Source organism: Coturnix japonica, unplaced genomic scaffold, assembly GCF_054131305.1.
Source record: "Coturnix japonica strain WE unplaced genomic scaffold, WE-NBRP24 Scf058, whole genome shotgun sequence".
In the NCBI taxonomy this organism is placed as follows: Eukaryota; Metazoa; Chordata; class Aves; order Galliformes; family Phasianidae; genus Coturnix; species Coturnix japonica.
Genome location: NW_028188961.1, coordinates 718694 through 742837, shown reverse-complemented (window position 1 = coordinate 742837; position 24144 = coordinate 718694). Strand labels below are relative to the sequence as shown.

At 54.1% G+C, this 24144-nt stretch overlaps 1 protein-coding gene across 1 annotated transcript; it reads left to right on the top strand.

The window, feature by feature from the left end:
- The first annotated feature begins 151 nt into the window (after window positions 1-151).
- On the top strand, window positions 152-24144 carry LOC146751963 (serine protease 33-like). The gene is made up of 6 exons (XM_085533254.1): window positions 152-322; window positions 2832-2858; window positions 3711-3873; window positions 13314-13609; window positions 20262-20428; window positions 23662-24144. Exons 1-6 carry the CDS (start codon window positions 241-243, stop codon window positions 24037-24039), a joined length of 1113 nt encoding a protein of 370 aa, XP_085389380.1. The 5' UTR covers window positions 152-240; the 3' UTR covers window positions 24040-24144.

Below are 24144 nucleotides of genomic sequence, written 5' to 3'. Positions count from 1 at the left end.
CGGGGCCACGCGCGGCTCAGGTAGAAGTGGGCGTGGCTATACAACGTCATCAATGGGAGTGGGCGGGGCTTGAGGCAGGTGTGGGCGTGGCTTAGTGGGAAAAGTGGGCGGGGCTTAAGGCCCAGGTGGCGCGGAACGGGGAGGAGCGCTCAGAGCCGCCATGGGGAGGGAGGGGGGAGGAGGAAGAGGAGGAAGGAGACCCCCCCCAATAAGGGGGATGGGACCCCCCCATATAGGGACATGGACGGGGATGGGACCCCCCCTATAAGGGGGATGGTGGTGGTGGTGGTCGCCATGATGGTGGTCGGGGCGGTACCCGGAGGTGAGGAGGGGGTTTATATGGGGGGGGGGGGGGTTAATAGGGGTGTTTGTATGGGGGATATGGGGGTTATATGGGGGGATATATGGGGTATATAGGGGGATATGGGGGTATATGAGGTATTGGGGGGATATGGGGGTTATATGGGGGGATATATGGGGGGATATGGGGGTATAGGGTGGGATATGGGGGATATATGGGGGGATATGGGGATATATGAGGTAGTGGGGGGATATCTGGGGGGATATGGGGGTATGGGGGTGTCTATAGGGGGATATGGGGGATATATGGGGGATATATGGGGGATATATGGGGTCTGGGGGGGTCTATAGGGGGATATGGGGATATATGGGGGGATATGGGGGATATATGGGGGGATATGGGGGATATATGAGGTAGTGGGGGGATATATGGGGGGGTATGGGGGGATATGGGGTCTGGGGGTGTCTATAGGGGGATATGGGGGATATATGGGGTCTGGGGGGGTCTATAGGGGGATATGGGGATATATGGGGGGATATGGGGGATATATGGGGGGATATGGGGATATATGAGGTATTGGGGGGATCTATGGGGGGATATGGGGGGATATGGGGTCTGGGGGTGTCTATAGGGGGATATGGGGGATATATGGGGGGATATGGGGGGATATGGGGTCTGGGGGGGTCTATGGGGGGATATGGGGATATATGGGGGGATATGGGGGATATATGGGGGGATATGGGGATATATGAGGTATTGGGGGGATATATGGGGGGATATGGGGTCTGGGGGGGTCTATAGGGGGATATGGGGATATATGGGGGGATATATGGGGATATATGGGGGGATATATGGGGATATATGGGGTCTGTGGGGGGATACGGGGGGATATGGGGTCTTGAGGGGGATCTATGGGGGGGATATGCGAGATCTATGGGGGGATATGGGGGATATATAGGGGGATATGGTGGGATATGGGGTATAGACGGGTCTATGGGGGGTATATGGGGGAATATGGGGGTATATATGGGGATATATGGGGGGATATGGGGCTTAGGGGGGTCCATAGGGGGATATGGGGTATATATGGGGGAATATGGGGGGGATATGGGGTATAGAGGGGTCTATGGGGGATATATGGGGGGATATAGGGGGATATGGGGGGATATGAGGTATATAGGGGGGTCTACGGGGAGATATGGGGGATATATGGGGGGATATAGGGGATATATGGGGGGATATGGGGGATATAGGGGTATATGGGGGGATATAGGGGTATATGGGGGGATATGGGGGATATATGGGGGTATATGGGTGGATATGGGGGGATATAGGGGATATTGGGGGGGTCTATGGGGGGATATGGGGGATATATGGAGGGATATGGGGGAATATGGGGGGTATATGGGTGGATATGGGGGGATATAGGAGATATATGGGATATTGGGGGTGTCTATGGGGGGATATGGGGGATATATGTGGGGATAAGGGGGATATATGGGGTCTGGGGGGGTATATGGGGGGATATGGGGTATATATGGGGGGATATGGGGGTATATGGGGTATCGGGGGTGTCTATGGGGGATATATGTGGAGATATGGGGGATATATGGGGGGATATAGGGGGATATGGGGGATATATGGGGGATATGGGGTATATATGGGGGGATATGATGGGGATATGGGGTATTGGGGGGGTCTATGGGGGGATATGGGGGATATATGTGGGGATAAGGGGGATATATGGGGTCTGGGGGGGTATATGGGGGGATATGGGGTATATATGGGGGGATATGGGGGTATATGGGGTATCGGGGGTGTCTATGGGGGATATATGGGGAGATATGGGGTATATGGGGGGATATAGGGGGATATGGGGGATATATGGGGGGATATGGGGGGTATATGGGTGGATATGGGGGGATATAGGGAATATTGGGGGGGTCTATGGGGGGATATGGGGGATATATGTGGGGATAAGGGGGATATATGGGGTCTGGGGGGGTATATGGGGGGATATGGGGTATATATGGGGGGATATGGGGGTATATGGGGTATCGGGGGTGTCTATGGGGGATATATGTGGAGATATGGGGGATATATGGGGGGATATAGGGGGATATGGGGGATATGGGGTATATATGGGGGGATATGATGGGGATATGGGGTATTGGGGGGGTCTATGGGGGGATTTGGGGGATATATGGGGGGATATGGGGGATATATGGGGTCTGGGGGGGTCTGTGGGGGGATATGGGGGATATATGGGGGGATATGTGGTCTATGGGGGGATATGGGGTATTGGGGTGGTCTATGGGCGCATATATGGGGGGATATAGGGTATGGGAGGGGATATATGGGGGGATATGGGGTATGGAGGGTGTATGGGGGGATATATGGGGGGATATGAGGGTCTTGGGGGGGGTGATAAGGGGGCCCCCAAAATGGCCCCAAATTGGTCCAAGTGACCCCAAAATGGCCCCCAATCCCCCCCCACCCCATAACGCTGCCCCCCCCTTTTCCCATACAGCCCAATGGGGGACCATGGCTGAGACAGGTGAGGGGGCAGGGGAAGGGGGGGGGGGATCTCTATGGGGTCTCTATGGGGTTTCTATGGGGTCTGTGGGTCTCTATGGGGTTTCTATGGGGTCTCTGTGGGGTCTTTATGGGGTCTCTGTGGGGTCTCTGGGGTCTCTATGGGGTCTCTATGTATTTCTATGGGGTCTATGTATCTCTATGGGGTCTCTATGTATCTCTATGGGGTCTCTATGTATCTCTATGGGGTTTCTATGGGGTCTCTATGTATCTCTATGGGTCCCTATGGGTTCCTATGGGTCTCTATGTATCTCTATGGGGTCTCTATGTATCTCTATGGGTCCCTATGGGTTCCTATGGGTCTCTATGTATCTCTATGGGTCCCTATGAGTTCCTATGGGTCTCTATGTATCTCTATGGGTCCCTATGGGTTCCTATGGGTCTCTATGTATCTCTGTGGATCTCTATGGGGTTTCTATGGGGTCTCTATGTATCTCTATGGGGTCTCTATGTATCTCTATGGGGTCTCTATGGGGTCTCTATGTATCTCTATGGGGTCTCTATGGGATCCCTATGTATCTCTATGGGATCCCTATAGATCTCTATGTATCTCTATGGGTTCCTATGTATCTCTATGTATCTCTATGGGGTCTCTATGTATCTCTATGGGATCCCTATAGATCTCTATGTATCTCTATGGGGTCTCTATGGGATCCCTATGTATCTCTATGGGATCCCTATAGATCTCTATGTATCTCTATGGGGTCTCTATGTATCTCTATGTATCTCTATGGGGTTTCTATGGGGTCTCTATGTTTTCCCTATGGGACACCCCCGCCCCATATATCTCTATATCTCTTCCTATACCCCATAGTTCCTTGTGGGACCCCCGTGAGCAGCCGGATCGTGGGCGGTTCGTTGTCCCGGGCCGGTCAGTGGCCGTGGCAAAGCAGCGTCTCCTTCCAGGGCCGCCATGTTTGTGGGGGGGCCATTATCGCCCCCCAGTGGCTGCTCAGCGCAGCGCACTGCTTCCCACCGTGAGTCTATAGGGACCCATAGACACCCCATAGTGACCCTATGGCCCTATACTGACCCTATATGGACCCATACTGATCCCATATGGCTCTATACTGACCCCTTATGGCCCCATAGAGCTCTTATCGCCCCCCAGTGGCTGCTCAGCGCAGCGCACTGCTTCCCACCGTGAGTCTATAGGGACCCATAGGGACATATAGCCACCCCATAGCGACCCTATGGCCCTATACTGACCCTATATGGACACATAGCCACCCCATAGTGACCCCATATAGCCCTTTATGCCCCTATACTGACCCCTTATGGACCCATATGGCCCCATAGAGACCCCTTATGGCCCTATACTGACCCCTTATGGCCCCATAAAGACCCCTTATGGCCCCATACTGACCCTATATGGCCCCTTATGGCCCTATACTGACCCCTTATGGCCCCATAAAGACCCCTTATGGACACATACTGACCCCATATGGACCCATAAAGACCCCATATGGCCCCTTATGGCCCCATACTGATCCCATATGGCCTATACTGACCCTATATGGCCCCTTATGGACACATACTGACCCCATATGGCCCCTTATGGCCCCATAGAGCTCTTATCGCCCCCCAGTGGCTGCTCAGCGCAGCGCACTGCTTCCCACCGTGAGTCTATAGGGACCCATAGCTACCCCATAGTGACCCTATATGGACCCATAGCCACCCCATAGTGACCTTATATGGCCCCATAGCCACCCCATAGTGACCCTATATGGCCCCATAGCCACCCCATAGTGACCCTATATGGACCCATAGCCACCCCATAGTGACCCTATATGGCCCCATAGCCACCCCATAGTGACCCTATATGGCCCCATAGCCACCCCATAGTGACCCTATATGGACCCATAGCCACCCCATAGCGACCCTATATGGATACATAGCCACCCCATAGTGACCCTATATGGACCCATAGCCACCCATAGTGACCCCATATGACCCCTTATGGCCCTATACTGACCCTATATGGCCCCATATACCCATATAGCCCCATAAAGATCCCCTATGGACCCATACAGACCCCTTATGGACCCATACAGACCCCATAGTAAAGCCTTATGGACCCATAAAGACCCCAAATGGGTACATAAAGACCCCTTATGGACCCATATGGCCCCATAAAGACCCCTTATGGCCCTATACTGACCCTATATGGCCCTATACTGACCCCTTATGGCCCTATACTGACCCCTTATGGCCCCATAGAGCTCTTATCGCCCCCCAGTGGCTGCTCAGCGCAGCGCACTGCTTCCCACCGTGAGTCTATAGGGCCCTATACTGACCCTATATGGCCCTATACTGACCCTATATGGCCCCATAGCCACCCCATAGTGACCCTATATGGCCCCTTATGGCCCCATATGGACACATATGGCCCTATACTGACCCCTTATGGCCCTATACTGACCCCTTAGGGACCCATACTGACCCCTTATGGCCCTATACTGACCCCTTATGGCCCTATACTAACCCCATATGGCCCTATACTGACCTCTTATGGCCCTATACTAACCCCATATGGCCCTATACTGACCCCTTATGGCCCTATACTGACCCCTTAGGGACCTATACTGATCCCATATGGTCCCTTACTGACCCCATATGGCCCTATACTGACCCCATATGGCCCTATACTGACCCCATATGGCCCTATACTAACCCCATATGGCCCTATACTGACCCCTTATGGCCCTATACCGACCCCTTATGGCCCTATACTGACCCCTTATGGCCCTATACTGACCCCTTATAGACCTATACTGACCCCATATGGACCCATAAAGACCCCATATGGCCCCTTATGGACACATACTGACCCCATATGGCCCCTTATGGCCCCATAGAGCTCTTATCGCCCCCCAGTGGCTGCTCAGCGCAGCGCACTGCTTCCCACCGTGAGTCTATAGGGACCCATAGGGACATATAGCCACCCCATAGTGACCCTATATGGACCCATAGCCACCCCATAGTGACCCTATATGGACCCTATATGGACCCATAGACCACTTATGACCCTATACTGACCCCTTATGGCCCCATAGAGCTCTTATCGCCCCCCAGTGGCTGCTCAGCGCAGCGCACTGCTTCCCACCGTGAGTCTATAGGGACATATAGCCACCCCATAGCGACCCTATGGCCCTATACTGACCCTATATGGACACATAGCCACCCCATAGTGACCCTATATGGTCCCATAGCCACCCATAGTGACCCTATATGGACCCTATATGGACCCATAGATCCCTTATGGCCCTATACTGACCCCTTAGGGACCCATACTGACCCCTTATGGCCCTATTCTGACCCCATATGGACCCATAAAGACCCCATAAAGACCCCATATGGACCCATACAGACCCCTTATGGACACATACAGACCCCATAGAGCTCTTATCGCCCCCCAGTGGCTGCTCAGCGCAGCGCACTGCTTCCCACCGTGAGTCTACAGGGCCCTATACTGACCCTATATGGCCCCATAGCCACCCCATAGTGACCCTATATGGCCCCATAAAGACCCCATATAGCCCCTTATGGACACATACTGACCCCTTATGGACACATATGGCCCCATATAGACCCCTTATGGCCCTATACTGACCCTATATGGACACATAGCCACCCCATAGTGACCCTATATGGACCCTTATGGCCCCATAGACCACTTATGGCCCTATACTGACCCCTTATGGCCCTATACTGACCCCATATGGCCCCATATGGACCCTTACTGACCCCATATAGACCCTTACTGATCCCATATGGACCCATATGGCTCTATACTGACCCCTTATAGCCCTATACTGACCCCTTATGGCCCTATACTGACCCCTTATGGCCCCATAGAGCTCTTATCGCCCCCCAGTGGCTGCTCAGCGCAGCGCACTGCTTCCCACCGTGAGTCTATAGGGACCCATAGGGACATATAGCCACCCCATAGCGACCCTATATGGACCCTATATGGACCCATAGACCCCTTATGGCCCTATACTGACCCCTTATGGCCCCATAGAGCTCTTATCGCCCCCCAGTGGCTGCTCAGCGCAGCGCACTGCTTCCCACCATGAGTCTATAGGGCCCTATACTGACCCTATATGGACACATAGCCACCCCATAGTGACCCTATATGGCCCCATAAAGACCCCATATAGCCCCTTATGGACACATACTGACCCCATATGGCCCCTTATGGCCCTATACTGACCCTATATGGCCCCATAGCCACCCCATAGCGACCCTATATGGCCCCATAAAGACCCCATATAGCCCCTTATGGACACATACTGACCCCATATGGCCCCTTATGGCCCTATACTGACCCTATATGGCCCTATACTGACCCTATATGGCCCCATATACCCATATAGCCCCATAAAGACCCCATATGGACCCCATAGGGACCCATACCGACCCCTTATGGCCCCATAATGACCCCAAATAGCCCTATACCTCCCCTATAGAACCCCCCCCCCCATAGATTCCCCCTTACCCCATAGAGACCCCCAATCCTCCTCACCCCATAGAGACCCCCATATAACCCTATATCCCCCCTATTACCCCCCATATCCCCCCATATAACCCCATTACCCCCATATAACTCTATAGAGACCCCATATAACCCTATATCCCCCCTATTACCCCCCATATCCCCCCATATAACCCTATAGAGACCCCATATAACCCTATATCCCCCCCATTACCCCCCATATCCCCCCATATAACCCCACTACCCCCATATAACCCTATAGGGACCCCATATAACCCTATATCCCCCCTATTACCCCCCATATCCCCCCATATAACCCTATAGAGACCCCATATCCCCCCATATAACCCCATTACCCCCATATAACCCTATAGGGACCCCATATAACCCCATATCCCCCCATATAACCCCATTATTTACCACCCCCCTCCCCTTTTTATCCCCCCCCCATATATTACTACAGGGAGAACCCCCAATCCTCCCCCCATAGAGACCCCCATATAACCCTATATCCCCCCTATTACCCCCCATATCCCCCCATATATCCCCATTACCCCCTTATAACCCTATAGAGGCCCCATATAACCCTATATTGCCCCTATTTCCCCCCATATAACCCTATAGAGACCCCATATAACACTATATCCCCCCTATTACCCCCCATATTCCCCCATATAACCCCATTACCCCCATATAACCCTATAGAGGCCCCATATAACCCTATATCCCCCCTATTACCCCCCATATCCCCCCATATAACCCCATTACCCCCATATAACCCTATAGAGACCCCATATAACACTATATCCCCCCTATTACCCCCCATATAACCCTATAGAGACCCCATATAACACTATATCCCCCCTATTACCCCCCATATAACCCTATAGAGACCCCATATAACCCTATATCCCCCCTATTACCCCCCATATCCCCCCATATAACCCTATAGAGACCCCATATCCCCCCATATAACCCCATTACCCCCATATAACCCTATAGGGACCCCATATAACCCTATATCCCCCCTATTACCCCCCATATAACCCTATAGAGACCCCATATAACCCTATATCCCCACTATTATCCCCCATATTCCCCCATATAACCCCATTACCCCCATCTAACCCTATAGAGGCCCCATATAACCCTATATCCCCCCTATTACCCCCCATATAACCCTATAGAAACCCCATATAACCCTATATCCCCCGTATAACCCCCCATATGCCCCCATATAACCCTATAGGGACCCCATATAACCCTTTATCCCCCCTATTACCCCCCCATATCCCCCCATATAACCCCATATCCCCCCATATAACCCTATAGAGACCCCATATCCCCCCATATAACCCCATATCCCCCCATATAACCCCATATCCCCCCATATAACCCCATTATTTAACCCCCCCTCCCCTTTTTATCCCCCCCCCATATATTACTACAGGGAGAACCCCCAATCCTCCCCCCATATCACCCCATATAACCCTATATCCCCCCTATTACCCCCATATCCCCCCATATAACCTCATTACCCCCATATAACCCTATAGAGGCCCCATATAACACTATATCCCCCCTATTACCCCCCATATCCCCCCATATAACCTCATTACCCCCATATAACCCTATAGAGACCCATATAACCCTATATCCCCCCTATTACCCCCCATATCCCCCCATATAACCCCATTACCCCCCATATAACCCTATAGAGACCCCATATAACACTATATCCCCCCTATTACCCCCCATATAACCCTATAGAGACCCCATATAACCCTATATCCCCCCTATTACCCCCATATAACCCTATAGGGACCCCATATAACCCCATATAACCCCATATCCCCCCATATAACCCCATTATTTACCCCCCCCTCCCCTTTTTATCCCCCCCCCCATATATTACTACAGGGAGAACCCCCAATCCTCCCCCCATAGAGACCCCCATATAACCCTATAGAGACCCCATATAACCCCATATCCCCCCATATAACCCCATATCCCCCCATATAACCCTATAGAGACCCCATATAACCCTATATCCCCCCTATTACCCCCCATATAACCCTATAGAGACCCCATATAACCCTATATCCCCCCTATTACCCCCCATATAACCCTATAGAGACCCCATATAACCCTATATCCCCCATATTACCCCCCATATCCCCCCATATAACCCTATAGGGACCCCATATAACCCTATATCCCCCCTATTACCCCCCATATCCCCCCATATAACCCCATTACCCCCATATAACCCTATAGAGGCCCCATATAACCCTATATCCCCCCTATTACCCCCCATATAACCCTATAGAGACCCCATATAACCATATATCCCCCATATTACCCCCCATATCCCCCCATATAACCCTATAGGGACCCCATATAACCCTATATCCCCCCTATTACCCCCCATATCCCCCCATATAACCCCATTACTCCCATATAACCCTATAGAGGCCCCATATAACCCTATATCCCCCCTATTACCCCCATATAACCCTATAGGGACCCCATATAACCCCATATAACCCCATATCCCCCCATATAACCCCATTATTTACCCCCCCCTCCCCTTTTTATCCCCCCCCCCCATATATTACTACAGGGAGAACCCCCAATCCTCCCCCCATAGAGACCCCCATATAACCCTATATCCCCCCTATTACCCCCCATATCCCCCCATATATCCCCATTACCCCCTTATAACCCTATAGAGGCCCCATATAACCCTATATTGCCCCTATTTCCCCCCATATAACCCTATAGAGACCCCATATAACACTATATCCCCCCTATTACCCCCCATATAACCCTATAGAGACCCCATATAACCCTATATCCCCCCTATTACCCCCCATATTCCCCCATATAACCCCATTACCCCCATATAACCCTATAGAGGCCCCATATAACCCTATATCCCCCCTATTACCCCCCATATCCCCCCATATAACCCCATTACCCCCATATAACCCTATAGAGACCCCATATAACACTATATCCCCCCTATTACCCCCCATATAACCCTATAGAGACCCCATATAACACTATATCCCCCCTATTACCCCCCATATAACCCTATAGAGACCCCATATAACCCTATATCCCCCCTATTACCCCCCATATCCCCCCATATAACCCTATAGAGACCCCATATCCCCCCATATAACCCCATTACCCCCATATAACCCTATAGGGACCCCATATAACCCTATATCCCCCCTATTATCCCCCATATAACCCTATAGAGACCCCATATAACCCTATATCCCCCCTATTACCCCCCATATTCCCCCATATAACCCCATTACCCCCATCTAACCCTATAGAGGCCCCATATAACCCTATATCCCCCCTATTACCCCCCATATAACCCTATAGAAACCCCATATAACCCTATATCCCCCGTATAACCCCCCATATGCCCCCATATAACCCTATAGGGACCCCATATAACCCTATATCCCCCCTATTACCCCCCCATATCCCCCCATATAACCCCATATCCCCCCATATAACCCTATAGAGACCCCATATCCCCCCATATAACCCCATATCCCCCCATATAACCCCATATCCCCCCATATAACCCCATTATTTAACCCCCCCTCCCCTTTTTATCCCCCCCCCATATATTACTACAGGGAGAACCCCCAATCCTCCCCCCATATCACCCCATATAACCCTATATCCCCCCTATTACCCCCCATATCCCCCCATATAACCTCATTACCCCCATATAACCCTATAGAGGCCCCATATAACACTATATCCCCCCTATTACCCCCCATATCCCCCCATATAACCTCATTACCCCCATATAACCCTATAGAGACCCATATAACCCTATATCCCCCCTATTACCCCCCATATCCCCCCATATAACCCCATTACCCCCCATATAACCCTATAGAGACCCCATATAACACTATATCCCCCCTATTACCCCCCATATAACCCTATAGAGACCCCATATAACCCTATATCCCCCCTATTACCCCCATATAACCCTATAGAGACCCCATATAACCCCATATAACCCCATATCCCCCCATATAACCCCATTATTTACCCCCCCCTCCCCTTTTTATCCCCCCCCCCATATATTACTACAGGGAGAACCCCCAATCCTCCCCCCATAGAGACCCCCATATAACCCTATAGAGACCCCATATAACCCCATATCCCCCCATATAACCCCATATCCCCCCATATAACCCTATAGAGACCCCATATAACCCTATATCCCCCCTATTACCCCCCATATAACCCTATAGAGACCCCATATAACCCTATATCCCCCCTATTACCCCCCATATAACCCTATAGAGACCCCATATAACCCTATATCCCCCATATTACCCCCCATATCCCCCCATATAACCCTATAGGGACCCCATATAACCCTATATCCCCCCTATTACCCCCCATATCCCCCCATATAACCCCATTACCCCCATATAACCCTATAGAGGCCCCATATAACCCTATATCCCCCCTATTACCCCCCATATAACCCTATAGAGACCCCATATAACCATATATCCCCCATATTACCCCCCATATCCCCCCATATAACCCTATAGGGACCCCATATAACCCTATATCCCCCCTATTACCCCCCATATCCCCCCATATAACCCCATTACTCCCATATAACCCTATAGAGGCCCCATATAACCCTATATCCCCCCTATTACCCCCATATAACCCTATAGGGACCCCATATAACCCCATATAACCCCATATCCCCCCATATAACCCCATTATTTACCCCCCCCTCCCCTTTTTATCCCCCCCCCCATATATTACTACAGGGAGAACCCCCAATCCTCCCCCCATAGAGACCCCCATATAACCCTATATCCCCCCTATTACCCCCCATATCCCCCATATATCCCCATTACCCCCTTATAACCCTATAGAGGCCCCATATAACCCTATATTGCCCCTATTTCCCCCCATATAACCCTATAGAGACCCCATATAACCCTATATCCCCCCTATTACCCCCCATATTCCCCCATATAACCCCATTACCCCCATATAACCCTATAGAGGCCCCATATAACCCTATATCCCCCCTATTACCCCCATATAACCCTATAGGGACCCCATATAACCCCATATAACCCCATATCCCCCCATATAACCCCATTATTTACCCCCCCCTCCCCTTTTTATCCCCCCCCCCATATATTACTACAGGGAGAACCCCCAATCCTCCCCCCATAGAGACCCCCATATAACCCTATATCCCCCCTATTACCCCCCATATCCCCCCATATATCCCCATTACCCCCTTATAACCCTATAGAGGCCCCATATAACCCTATATTGCCCCTATTTCCCCCCATATAACCCTATAGAGACCCCATATAACCCTATATCCCCCCTATTACCCCCCATATTCCCCCATATAACCCCATTACCCCCATATAACCCTATAGAGGCCCCATATAACCCTATATCCCCCCTATTACCCCCATATAACCCTATAGGGACCCCATATAACCCCATATAACCCCATATCCCCCCATATAACCCCATTATTTACCCCCCCCTCCCCTTTTTATCCCCCCCCCCCATATATTACTACAGGGAGAACCCCCAATCCTCCCCCCATAGAGACCCCCATATAACCCTATATCCCCCCTATTACCCCCCATATCCCCCCATATAACCCCATTACCCCCCATATAACCCTATAGAGACCCCATATCCCCCCATATAACCCCATATCCCCCCATATAACCCCATTACCCCCATATAACCCTATAGGGACCCCATATCTCCCCATATAACCCCATATCCCCCCATATAACCCCATATCCCCCCATATAACCCCATTATTTACCACCCCCCTCCCCTTTTTATCCCCCCCCCCATATATTACTACAGGGAGAACCCCCTATCCGAATACCGGGTGACCCTGGGTGCCCTCCAGCTCCTCTCCCCCCCCCCCGACGTCCAGGTCCTTCGGGTGCTGCGTGTTCTGCCCCATCCCTCCTATAACCCCAATGGGGATGGGGGTGAAGATGGAGGGGCTGGGGGGGGGGATTTGGCTTTAGTCCACCTCGACCCCCCCGCCACCTTCAGCCGTTCGGTTCGACCCATTTGTTTACCTGAACCCGGGATGAGATTCGGAACCGGAACCAATTGTACAGTCACCGGGTGGGGGGATGTAAGGAGTGATGGTAAGGAGATGGGGCACGGGGGGGGGGGGGGCACTTAGGGGGCACTTAGGGGGCGGGGGGGGGCACTTAGGGGGCGGGGGGGGCACTTAGGGGGCGGGGGGGGCACTTAGGGGGCACTTAGGGGGCGGGGGGGGGCACTTAGGGGGCGGGGGGGGGCACTTAGGGGGCGGTTTGGGGGCGGGGGGGGCACTTAGGGGGCGGGGGGGGCACTTACGGGGCGGGGGGGGCACTTAGGGGGCACTTAGGGGGCGGGGGGGGGCACTTAGGGGGCACTTAGGGGGCGGGGGGGCACTTAGGGGGCGGGGGGGGCACTTAGGGGGCACTTAGGGGGCGGGGGGGGCACTTAGGGGGCGGGGGGGGCACTTAGGGGGCACTTAGGGGGCGGGGGGGCACTTAGGGGGCGGTTTGGGGGCGGGGGGGGCACTTAGGGGGCACTTAGGGGGCGGGGGGGGCACTTAGGGGGCGGGGGGGGGCACTTAGGGGGCGGTTTGGGGGCGGGGGGGGCACTTAGGGGGCGGGGGGGGCACTTAGGGGGCGGGGGGGGCACTTAGGGGGCGGTTTGGGGGCGGGGGGGGCACTTACGGGCGGGGGGGCACTTAGGGGGCACTTAGGGGGCGGGGGGGGGCACTTAGGGGGCGGTTTGGGGGCGGGGGGGGGCACTTAGGGGGCGGTTTGGGGGCGGGGGGGGCACTTAGGGGGCGGGGGGGGGGCACTTAGGGGGCGGTTTGGGGGCGGGGGGGGCACTTAGGGGGCGGGGGGGGGCACTTACGGGGCGGGGGGGGCACTTAGGGGGCACTTAGGGGGCGGGGGAGGCACTTAGGGGGCACTTAGGGGGCGGTGGGGGCACTTAGGGGGCGGTTTGGGGGCGGGGGGGGCACTTAGGGGGCGGGGGGGGCACTTACGGGGCGGGGGGGGCACTTAGGGGGCACTTAGGGGGCGGGGGGGGGCACTTAGGGGGCGGGGGGGGGCACTTAGGGGGCGGGGGGGCACTTAGGGGGCACTTAGGGGGCGGGGGGGGCACTTAGGGGGCGGGGGGGGGCACTTAGGGGGCGGTTTGGGGGCGGGGGGGGGCACTTAGGGGGCGGTTTGGGGGCGGGGGGGGCACTTAGGGGGCGGGGGGGGCACTTAGGGGGCGGTTTGGGGGCGGGGGGGGCACTTAGGGGGCACTTAGGGGGCGGGGGGGGCACTTAGGGGGCACTTAGGGGGCGGGGGGGGCACTTAGGGGGCGGGGGGGGCACTTAGGGGGCGGTTTGGGGGCGGGGGGGGCACTTAGGGGGCACTTAGGGGGCACTTAGGGGGCGGGGGGGGCACTTAGGGGGCGGGGGGGGCACTTAGGGGGCGGGGGGGGCACTTAGGGGGCGGGGGGGGCACTTAGGGGACGGTTTGGGGGCGGGGGGGGCACTTAGGGGGCGGGGGGGGCACTTAGGGGGCGGTTTGGGGGCGGGGGGGGCACTTAGGGGGCACTTAGGGGGCGGGGGGGGGCACTTAGGGGGCACTTAGGGGGCGGGGGGGGCACTTAGGGGGCGGTTTGGGGGCGGGGGGGGCACTTAGGGGGCACTTAGGGGGCGGGGGGGGGCACTTAGGGGGCGGGGGGGGCACTTAGGGGGCACTTAGGGGGCGGGGGGGGCACTTAGGGGGCGGGGGGGGGCACTTAGGGGGCGGTTTGGGGGCAGGTTGGGGGCACTTAGGGGGCACTTAGGGGGTATCTTGGGGCACTTAGGGGGTGCTTTGGGGTCAGGGGGGGTTTGGGGGCATTTAAGGGGCACTTTGGGGTCGCTTTGGGGGTGGGAGGTGCACTTAGGGGGCACTTTTGGGGTATTTTGGGGACACTTAGGGGGCAGGGGGGCCGGTTTGGGGGCACTTAAAGGGCACTTTGGGGTCTGGGGGGGGCTATTGAGGGGGTTGGGGTGCACTTAGGGGGCACTTTGGGGTTGGGTTGGGGGCACTTAGGGGTCAGGGGGGTTTGGGGGCACTTAAGGGGCACTTTGGGGTCGCTTTGGGGGTGGGGGGTGCACTTAGGGGGCACTTAGGGGGTATTTTGGGGACACTTGGGGGGGGTGGGGTGGTTTGGGGGCATTTAAAGGGCACTTTGGGGGCAGGTTGGGGGCACTTTGGGGGCTGGGGGGGGTGGTTTGGCGGCATTTAAGGGGCACTTTGGGGGTATTTTGGGGACACTTTGGGGTCTGGGGGGGGGTTTAGGGGCACTTAGGGGGCACTTTGGGGTCTGGGGGGTCCATTAAGGGGGCTGGGGTGCACTTAGGGGGTCGTTTGGGGGCACTTAGGGGGCTGGGGGGGGTGGTTTGGGGGCATTTAAGGGGCACTTTGGGGTCTGGGGGGGTGATTAAGGGGGCTGGGGTGCACTTATGGGGCGGTTTGGGGGCATTTAAGGGGCACTTCGGGGGTATTTTGGGGGCACTTTGGGGTCGGGGGGGGTTTGGGGGCACTTAAAGGGCACTTATGGGGCACTTTGGGGATGGGGGGTGCACTTAGGGGGCAGGTTGGGGGCACTTTGGAGTCTGGGGGGGGTTTAGGGGCACTTAGGGGGCACTTTGGGGTCTGGGGGGTCCATTAAGGGGGCTGGGGTGCACTTAGGGGGTGGTTTGGGGGCACTTAGGGGGCTGGGGGGGGTGGTTTGGGGGCATTTAAGGGGCACTTTGGGGTCTGGGGGGTCCATTAAGGGGGCTGGGGTGCACTTAGGGGGTGGTTTGGGGGCACTTAGGGGGCTGGGGGGGTGGTTTGGGGGCATTTAAGGGGCACTTTGGGGGCAGGTTGGGGGCACTTAGGGGGCGGGGGGGCGGTTTGGGGGCATTTAAGGGGCACTTTGGGGTCTGGGGGGGTGATTAAGGGGGCTGGGGTGCACTTATGGGGCGGTTTGGGGGCATTTAAGGGGCACTTAGGGGGTATTTTGGGGGCACTTTGGGGTCTGGGGGGGGGTTTAGGGGCACTTAGGGGGCACTTTGTGGGCTGGGGGGTCCATTAAGGGGGCTGGGGTGCACTTAGGGGGTGGTTTGGGGGCACTTAGGGGGCGGGGGGGCGGTTTGGGGGCATTTAAGGGGCACTTTGGGGTCTGGGGGGGCCATTAAGGGGGCTGGGGTGCACTTAGGGGGCACTTTGGGGGCACTTAGGGGGCTGGGGGGGGTGGTTTGGGGGCATTTAAGGGGCACTTTGGGGGTATTTTGGGGGCACTTTGGGGTCTGGGGGGGGGTTTAGGGGCACTTAGGGGGCACTTTGGGGTCTGGGGGGTCCATTAAGGGGGCTAGGGTGCACTTAGGGGGTGGTTTGGGAGCTGGGGGGGGTGGTTTGGGGGCATTTAAGGGGCACTTAGGGGGCAGGTTGGGGGCACTTAGGGGGCGGGGGGGCGGTTTGGGGGCATTTAAGGGGCACTTTGGGGTCTGGGGGGTCCATTAAGGGGGCTGGGGTGCACTTATGGGGCACTTTGGGGGCACTTAGGGGGCATTTTGGGGGCACTTAGGGGGCTGGGGGGGGTGGTTTGGGGGCATTTAAGGGGCACTTTGGGGGTATTTTGGGGGCACTTTGGGGTCTGGGGGGGGGTTTAGGGGCACTTAGGCGGCACTTAGGGGGCTGGGGGGTCCATTAAGGGGGCTGGGGTGCACTTAGGGGGTGGTTTGGGGGCACTTAGGGGGCGGGGGGGCGGTTTGGGGGCACTTAGGGGGCACTTTGGGGATATTTTGGGGGCACTTTGGGGTCTTGGGGGGGGTTTAGGGGCACTTAGGGGGCACTTTGGGGTCTGGGGGGGCCATTAAGGGGGCTGGGGTGCACTTAGGGGGCAGGTTGGGGGCACTTAGGGGGCTGGGGGGGGTGGTTTGGGGGCATTTAAGGGGCACTTTGGGGGCAGGTTGGGGGCACTTAGGGGGCGGGGGGGGTTTAGGGGCACTTAGGGGGCACTTTGGGGTCTGGGGGGGTGATTAAGGGGGCTGGGGTGCACTTAGGGGGTGGTTTGGGGGCTGGGGGGGGTGGTTTGGGGGCATTTAAGGGGCACTTTGGGGGCAGGTTGGGGGCACTTAGGGGGCTGGGGGGGTGGTTTGGGGGCATTTAAAGGGGCACTTTGGGGTCTGGGGGGTCCATTAAGGGGGCTGGGGTGCACTTAGGGGGTGGTTTGGGGGCACTTAGGGGTCTGGGGGGGGTGGTTTGGGGGCATTTAAGGGGCACTTTGGGGTCTGGGGGGGTCCATTAAGGGGGCTGGGGTGCACTTAGGGGGTGGTTTGGGGGCACTTAGGGGTCTGGGGGGGGTGGTTTGGGGGCATTTAAGGGGCACTTTGGGGGCAGGTTGGGGGCACTTTGGGGTCTGGGGGGGGTTTAGGGGCACTTAGGGGGGCTCTTTGGGGTCTGGGGGGTCCATTAAGGGGGCTGGGGTGCACTTATGGGGCACTTTGGGGTTGGGTTGGGGGCACTTAGGGGCACTTAGGGGGGCACTTTGGGGTCGGGGGGGGTTTGGGGGCATTTAAGGGGCACTTTTGGGGTGGGGGGGGCACTTAGGGGGCAGGTTGGGGGCACTTAGGGGGCTGGGGGGCACTTTGGTGTCACTTTGGGGGCGGGGAGGCACTTAGGGGGCACTTAGGGGGCACTTTGGGGGCAGGTTGGGGGCAGTTTATTTATATGTTATATATTCTTTCCTTCCCCCATTCATTCCTTTCTTCCTTCCTTCCTTCCCCTCATTCATTCATTCATTCCTTCTCCCATTCACTCATTCATTCACTCATTCATTCCTTCCCCCATTCATTCATTCATTCCTTCCTTCCCTCATTCCCCCATTCATCCATTCCTTCCCTCTTTCCCCCATTCACTCATTCAACCCCCCATTCATTCATTCATTCATTCATTCCCCTATTCGTTCCCCCATTCACTCATTCTTTCCTTCCTTCCCCCATCCATTCATTCCTATCTTCCCCCATTCATTCATGCCTTCATTCTCCCATTCCTTCCTTCTTTCATCCCCCCACTTATTCCTTCCTTCCCTCATTCATTGCTCCCATTCATTCATTCATTCTTTCCTTCCCCCGTTCATTCCTTTCTTCTTTCTCCCATTCATTTCTTCCTTCATCCCCCCATTCATTTCTTCCTTCCTTCCTCATTTCATTCCCCCCATTCATCCTTTCCCCATTCATTAATTCATTCATCCATTCATTCATTCATTCCCTATTCATTCCTTCCTTCCTCCCCCCATTCATTCCTTCCTTCCTCCCCCCATTCCTTCCTTCCTTCCTTCCTTCCCCTCATTCATTCATTCCTTCCTTCCTCCCCCCATCCATTCATCAATTCCTCCCCCCATTCATTCACTCATCTGTCCCATTCCTTCCTTCCTCCCCCCATTCATTTCTTCCTTCCTTCCCTCATTCATCCCCCCCCATTCATCAATTCCTCCCCCCATTCATTCATTCATTCATTCATCCCCCCCCATTCATTCCTTCCTTCCTTCCCCCATTCATCCATTCATTCATTCACCCCCCATTCATTCCTTCCTTCCTTCCCTCATTCATTCATTCACTCATCCCCCATTCATTCCTTCCTTCCTCCCCCATTCATCCATTCATCCATTCATTCATTCACCCCCCATTCATTCCTTCCTTCCTCCCCCCATTAATTCATTCATTCAACCCCCCCCATTCCTTCCTTCCTTCCTCCCCCCCATTCATTCATTCATTCATTCCCCATTCATTCCTTCCTTCATCCCCCCATTCATTCCTTCCTTCCTTCCCTCATTCATCCCTCCCCATCCATTCATCAATTCGTCCCCCCATTCATTCATTCACTCCCCATTCATCCATTCATTCATTCATTCATTCATCCCCCCCCATTCATTCCTTCCTTCCTCCCCCCCATTCATTCATTCCTTCCTTCCTTCCTCCCCCCATTCATTCATCAATTCCTCCCCCCATTCATTCATTCATTCATTCATTCATTCTTTCATTCATCCCCTATTCATTCCTTCCTTCCTCCCCCCCATTCATTCATTCATTCATTCATTCATTCCCCATTCCTTCCTTCATCCCCCCATTCATTCCTTCCTTCCTTCCCTCATTCATCCCCCCCCATTCATTCATCAATTCCTCCCCCCATTCATTCATTCATTCATCCCCCATTCCTTCCTTCCTTCCTCCCCCCATCCATTCATCAATTCGTCCCCCCATTCATTCATTCCTTCCTTCCCCCATTCATCCATTCATTCATTCACCCCCCATTCCTTCCTTCCTTCCTCCCCCCATTAATTCATTCATTCAACCCCCCCCATTCCTTCCTTCCCCCCCATTCATTCATTCAACCCCCCCCATTCCTTCCTTCCTTCCTCCCCCCCATTCATTCATTCATTCATTCATTCCCCATTCATTCCTTCCTTCATCCCCCCATTCCTTCCTTCCTTCCTTCCTCCCCCCCTTTCATTCATTCATTCATTCATTCATTCATTCATTCATTCATTCATTCTTTCTTTCTTTCCTTCCCTCATTCATTCCCCCCATTCATCCCTTCCCCATTCATTCATTCATTCATTCATTCATTCATTCATTCATTCACCCCCCCATTCATTCCTTCCTTCCTCCCCCCATTCATTCATTCATTCATTCATCCATTCATCCATTCATCAATTCCTCCCCCATTCATCCATCCATCCATTCACACCTATTTCCATTCCCAGCCCCCCTCCCCGCCCCGAAGCCCCTCCACCATCTCTCGGTTCCGTTATTGTCCCGTCGTCGTTGTCGTTGTTTTTATTCCCGTCCGGGTCGGGACGGTCACGTGGCACTTCCGGCTGCGGACACGGTTTGTGCCGGGTACCGGCAGGGGGCGCGCGACGCGTGTCAGGTGAGAACCGGAACCGGAAACGGGAACCGGAACCGGAACCCCCCCATCCATTCATAGGAACCCATATCCACATTATTAACCCTATATCTCCCCATAGAGACCCCATATAACCCTATAGAGACCCCATATCCCCCCATATAACCCCATATAACCCTATAGAGACCCCATATCCCCCCATATAACCCTATAGAGACCCCATATCCCCCCATATAACCCTATAGAGACCCCATATAACCCTATAGAGACCCCATATCCCCCCATATAACCCCATTACCCCTATATAACCCTATAGAGACCTTATTACCCCCCATATTCCCCGCATATCTCCCCATAGAGACCCCATATAACCCTATAGAGACCACATATCCCCTTCATATCCCCATATACCCCAATATAATCCCATTATTTCCCATATAACCCCATTATTTCCCATATAACCCCATATAACCCCATATAACCCACCCTATTACCCCCCCATATAACCCCATTATTTCCCATATCCCCCGATATCCCCCCATATAACCCCATTATTTCCCATATAACCCCATATCCCCCCCTATAACCCCATTATTTCCCCAAATAACCCCATTACCCCCCCTATAACCCCATTACCCCCCTATATAACCCCATATCCCCCCATATCCCCCCTATTACCCCCCCTATAACCCCATATCCCCCCATATAACCCTATAGAGACCCCATATCCCCCCATTATTTCCCCTATAACCCCATTATTTCCTATATAACCCCATTACCCCCCCTATAACCCCATATCCCCCCCTATATCCCCATATCCCCCCCATATAACCCCATTACCCCCCATATAACCCCATTACCCCCCATATAACCCCATTACTCCCCATATAACCCCATTACCCCCCTATAACCCCATATCCCCCCCTATAACCCCATTACCCCCCATATAACCCCATTACCCCCCCATATAACCCCATTATTTCCCATATAACCCCATTACCCCCCCATATAACCCCATTATTTCCCCATATAACCCCATATAACCCCATATCCCCCCATATCCCCCCATATAACCCCATTACCCCCCATATAACCCCATTACCCCCCCTATAACCCCATTACCCCCCATATAACCCCATTATTTCCCATATAACCCCATTACCCCCCCATATAACCCAATTACCCCCCCATATAACCCCATATCCCCCCTATTACCCCCCCTATAACCCCATATCCCCCCATATAACTCTATAGAGACCCCATATCCCCCCATATAACCCCATTATTTCCCCATATAGCCCCATTATTTCCCATATAACCCCATTACCCCCCCATATAACCCAATTACCCCCCCATATCCCCCCATATCCCCCCTTTAACCCCCCCTATAACCCCATATCCCCCCATATAACCCTATAGAGACCCCATATCCCCCCATATAACCCCATTACCCCCCCTATAACCCCATTACCCCCCATATAACCCCATATCCCCCCATATAACCCCATATCCCCCCATATCCCCCCTATTACCCCCCCTATAACCCCATATCCCCCCATATAACTCTATAGAGACCCCATATCCCCCCATATAACCCCATTATTTCCCCATATAACCCCATTATTTCCCATATAACCCCATTACCCCCCCATATAACCCAATTACCCCCCCATATAACCCGATATCCCCCCTATTACCCCCCCTATAACCCCATATCCCCCCATATAACCCTATAGAGACCCCATATCCCCCCCTATAACCCCATTATTTCCCCTATAACCCCATTATTTCCCCATATAACCCCATTACCCCCCCATATAACCCCATTACCCCCCCTATAACCCCATTATTTCCCCTATAACCCCATTATTTCCCCTATAACCCCATATCCCCCCATATCCCCCCTATAACCTCCCCTATAACCCCATATCCCCCCATATAACCCTATAGAGACCCCATATCCCCCCATATAACCTCATTACCCCCCCCTATAACCCCATTATTTCCCCTATAACCCCATTACCCCCCCATATAACCCCATATCCCCCCTATAACCCCATTATTTCCCCTATAACCCCATATCCCCCCATATAACCCTATAGAGACCCCATTACCCCCCATATAACCCCATTATTTCCCCTGTAACCCCATTATTTCCCCATATAACCCCATATCCCCCCATATAACCCCATATCCCCCCTATAACCCCATTATTTCCCATATAACCCCATTACCCCCCCATATAACCCCATTACCCCCCATATCCCCCCATTACCCCCCATATAACCCCATTACCCCCCATATAACCCCATTACCCCCCATATATCCCCATTACCCCCCCATATAACCCCATTACCCCCCCTATAACCCCATTACCCCTCATATAACCCCATATATCCCCCTATAACCCCATTATTTCCCACATAACCCCATTACCCCCCATATAACCCCATTATTTCCCCTATAACTCCATTACCCCCCCATATCCCCCCATATCCCCCCTATTACCCCCCCTATAACCCCATATCCCCCCATATAACCCTATAGAGACCCCATATCTCCCCATATAACCCCATTACCCCCCCTATAACCCCATTACCCCCCATATAACCCCATTATTTCCCCATATAACCCCATTACCCCCCCATATAACCCCATTACCCCCCATATAACCCCATTATTTCCCCATATAACCCCATTACCCCCCATATAACCCCATTATTTCCCCTATAACCCCATTATTTCCCCTATAACCCCATTATTTCCCCATATAACCCCATTACCCCCCATATAACCCCATTACCCCCCCATATAACCCCATATCCCCCCCTATAACCCCATATCCCCCCCTATAACCCCATTATTTCCCCTATAACCCCATTACCCCCCCATATAACCCCATATCCCCCCATATAACCCCATTACCCCCCCTATAACCCCATTATTTCCCCATATAACCCCATTATTTCCCATATAACCCCATTACCCCCCATATAACCCCATTACCCCCCCATATAACCCCATTACCCCCCATATAACCCCATTACCCCCCATATAACCCCATATAACCCCATATCCCCCCATATAACCCCATATAACCCCATTACCCCCCATATAACCCCATATAACCCCATTACCCCCCATATAACCCCATATCCCCCCATATAACCCCATATAACCCCATTACCCCCCATATAACCCCATATCCCCCCATATAACCCCATTACCCCCCATATAACCCCATATCCCCCCTATAGGGTGATTCCGGCGGCCCCCTGTCGTGCCTGGTTGGCGACGTGTGGCTGTTGGCCGGTATCGTGAGTTGGGGTGAATCCTGCGGCCTCCCGGCCCGTCCCGGTGTCTACACCCGAACCGCGGCCCACACCGAATGGATCGCCGCCATGATACCGGAAGTATCCATACGTCACGCCCAACCCGGAAGTAAACCGGAACCGGAAGATGAAGATGACGGAAGTCCGTGTGAAGAGGAGGGGGAGGAAACGGAAGTTGGGGGGGCGCTGTGGTCACATCCGCTTCCGCCTTCTGGGATGGGTGGGACTTCCGGTGTGGAGCGGATATCCGGGTTGGGGGTGCTGGTAATGGCGGCCGCGGTGGGGTGGGCGGTGGGGGGGTGAAATAAAGGGGGGAAAAGGACCCGGATGGAGGAATGGGGAGGGGGGGGAACACATGGGGGGTAATGGGACCCCGATTGTGGGATAATATATGGATGGTGGCACCCA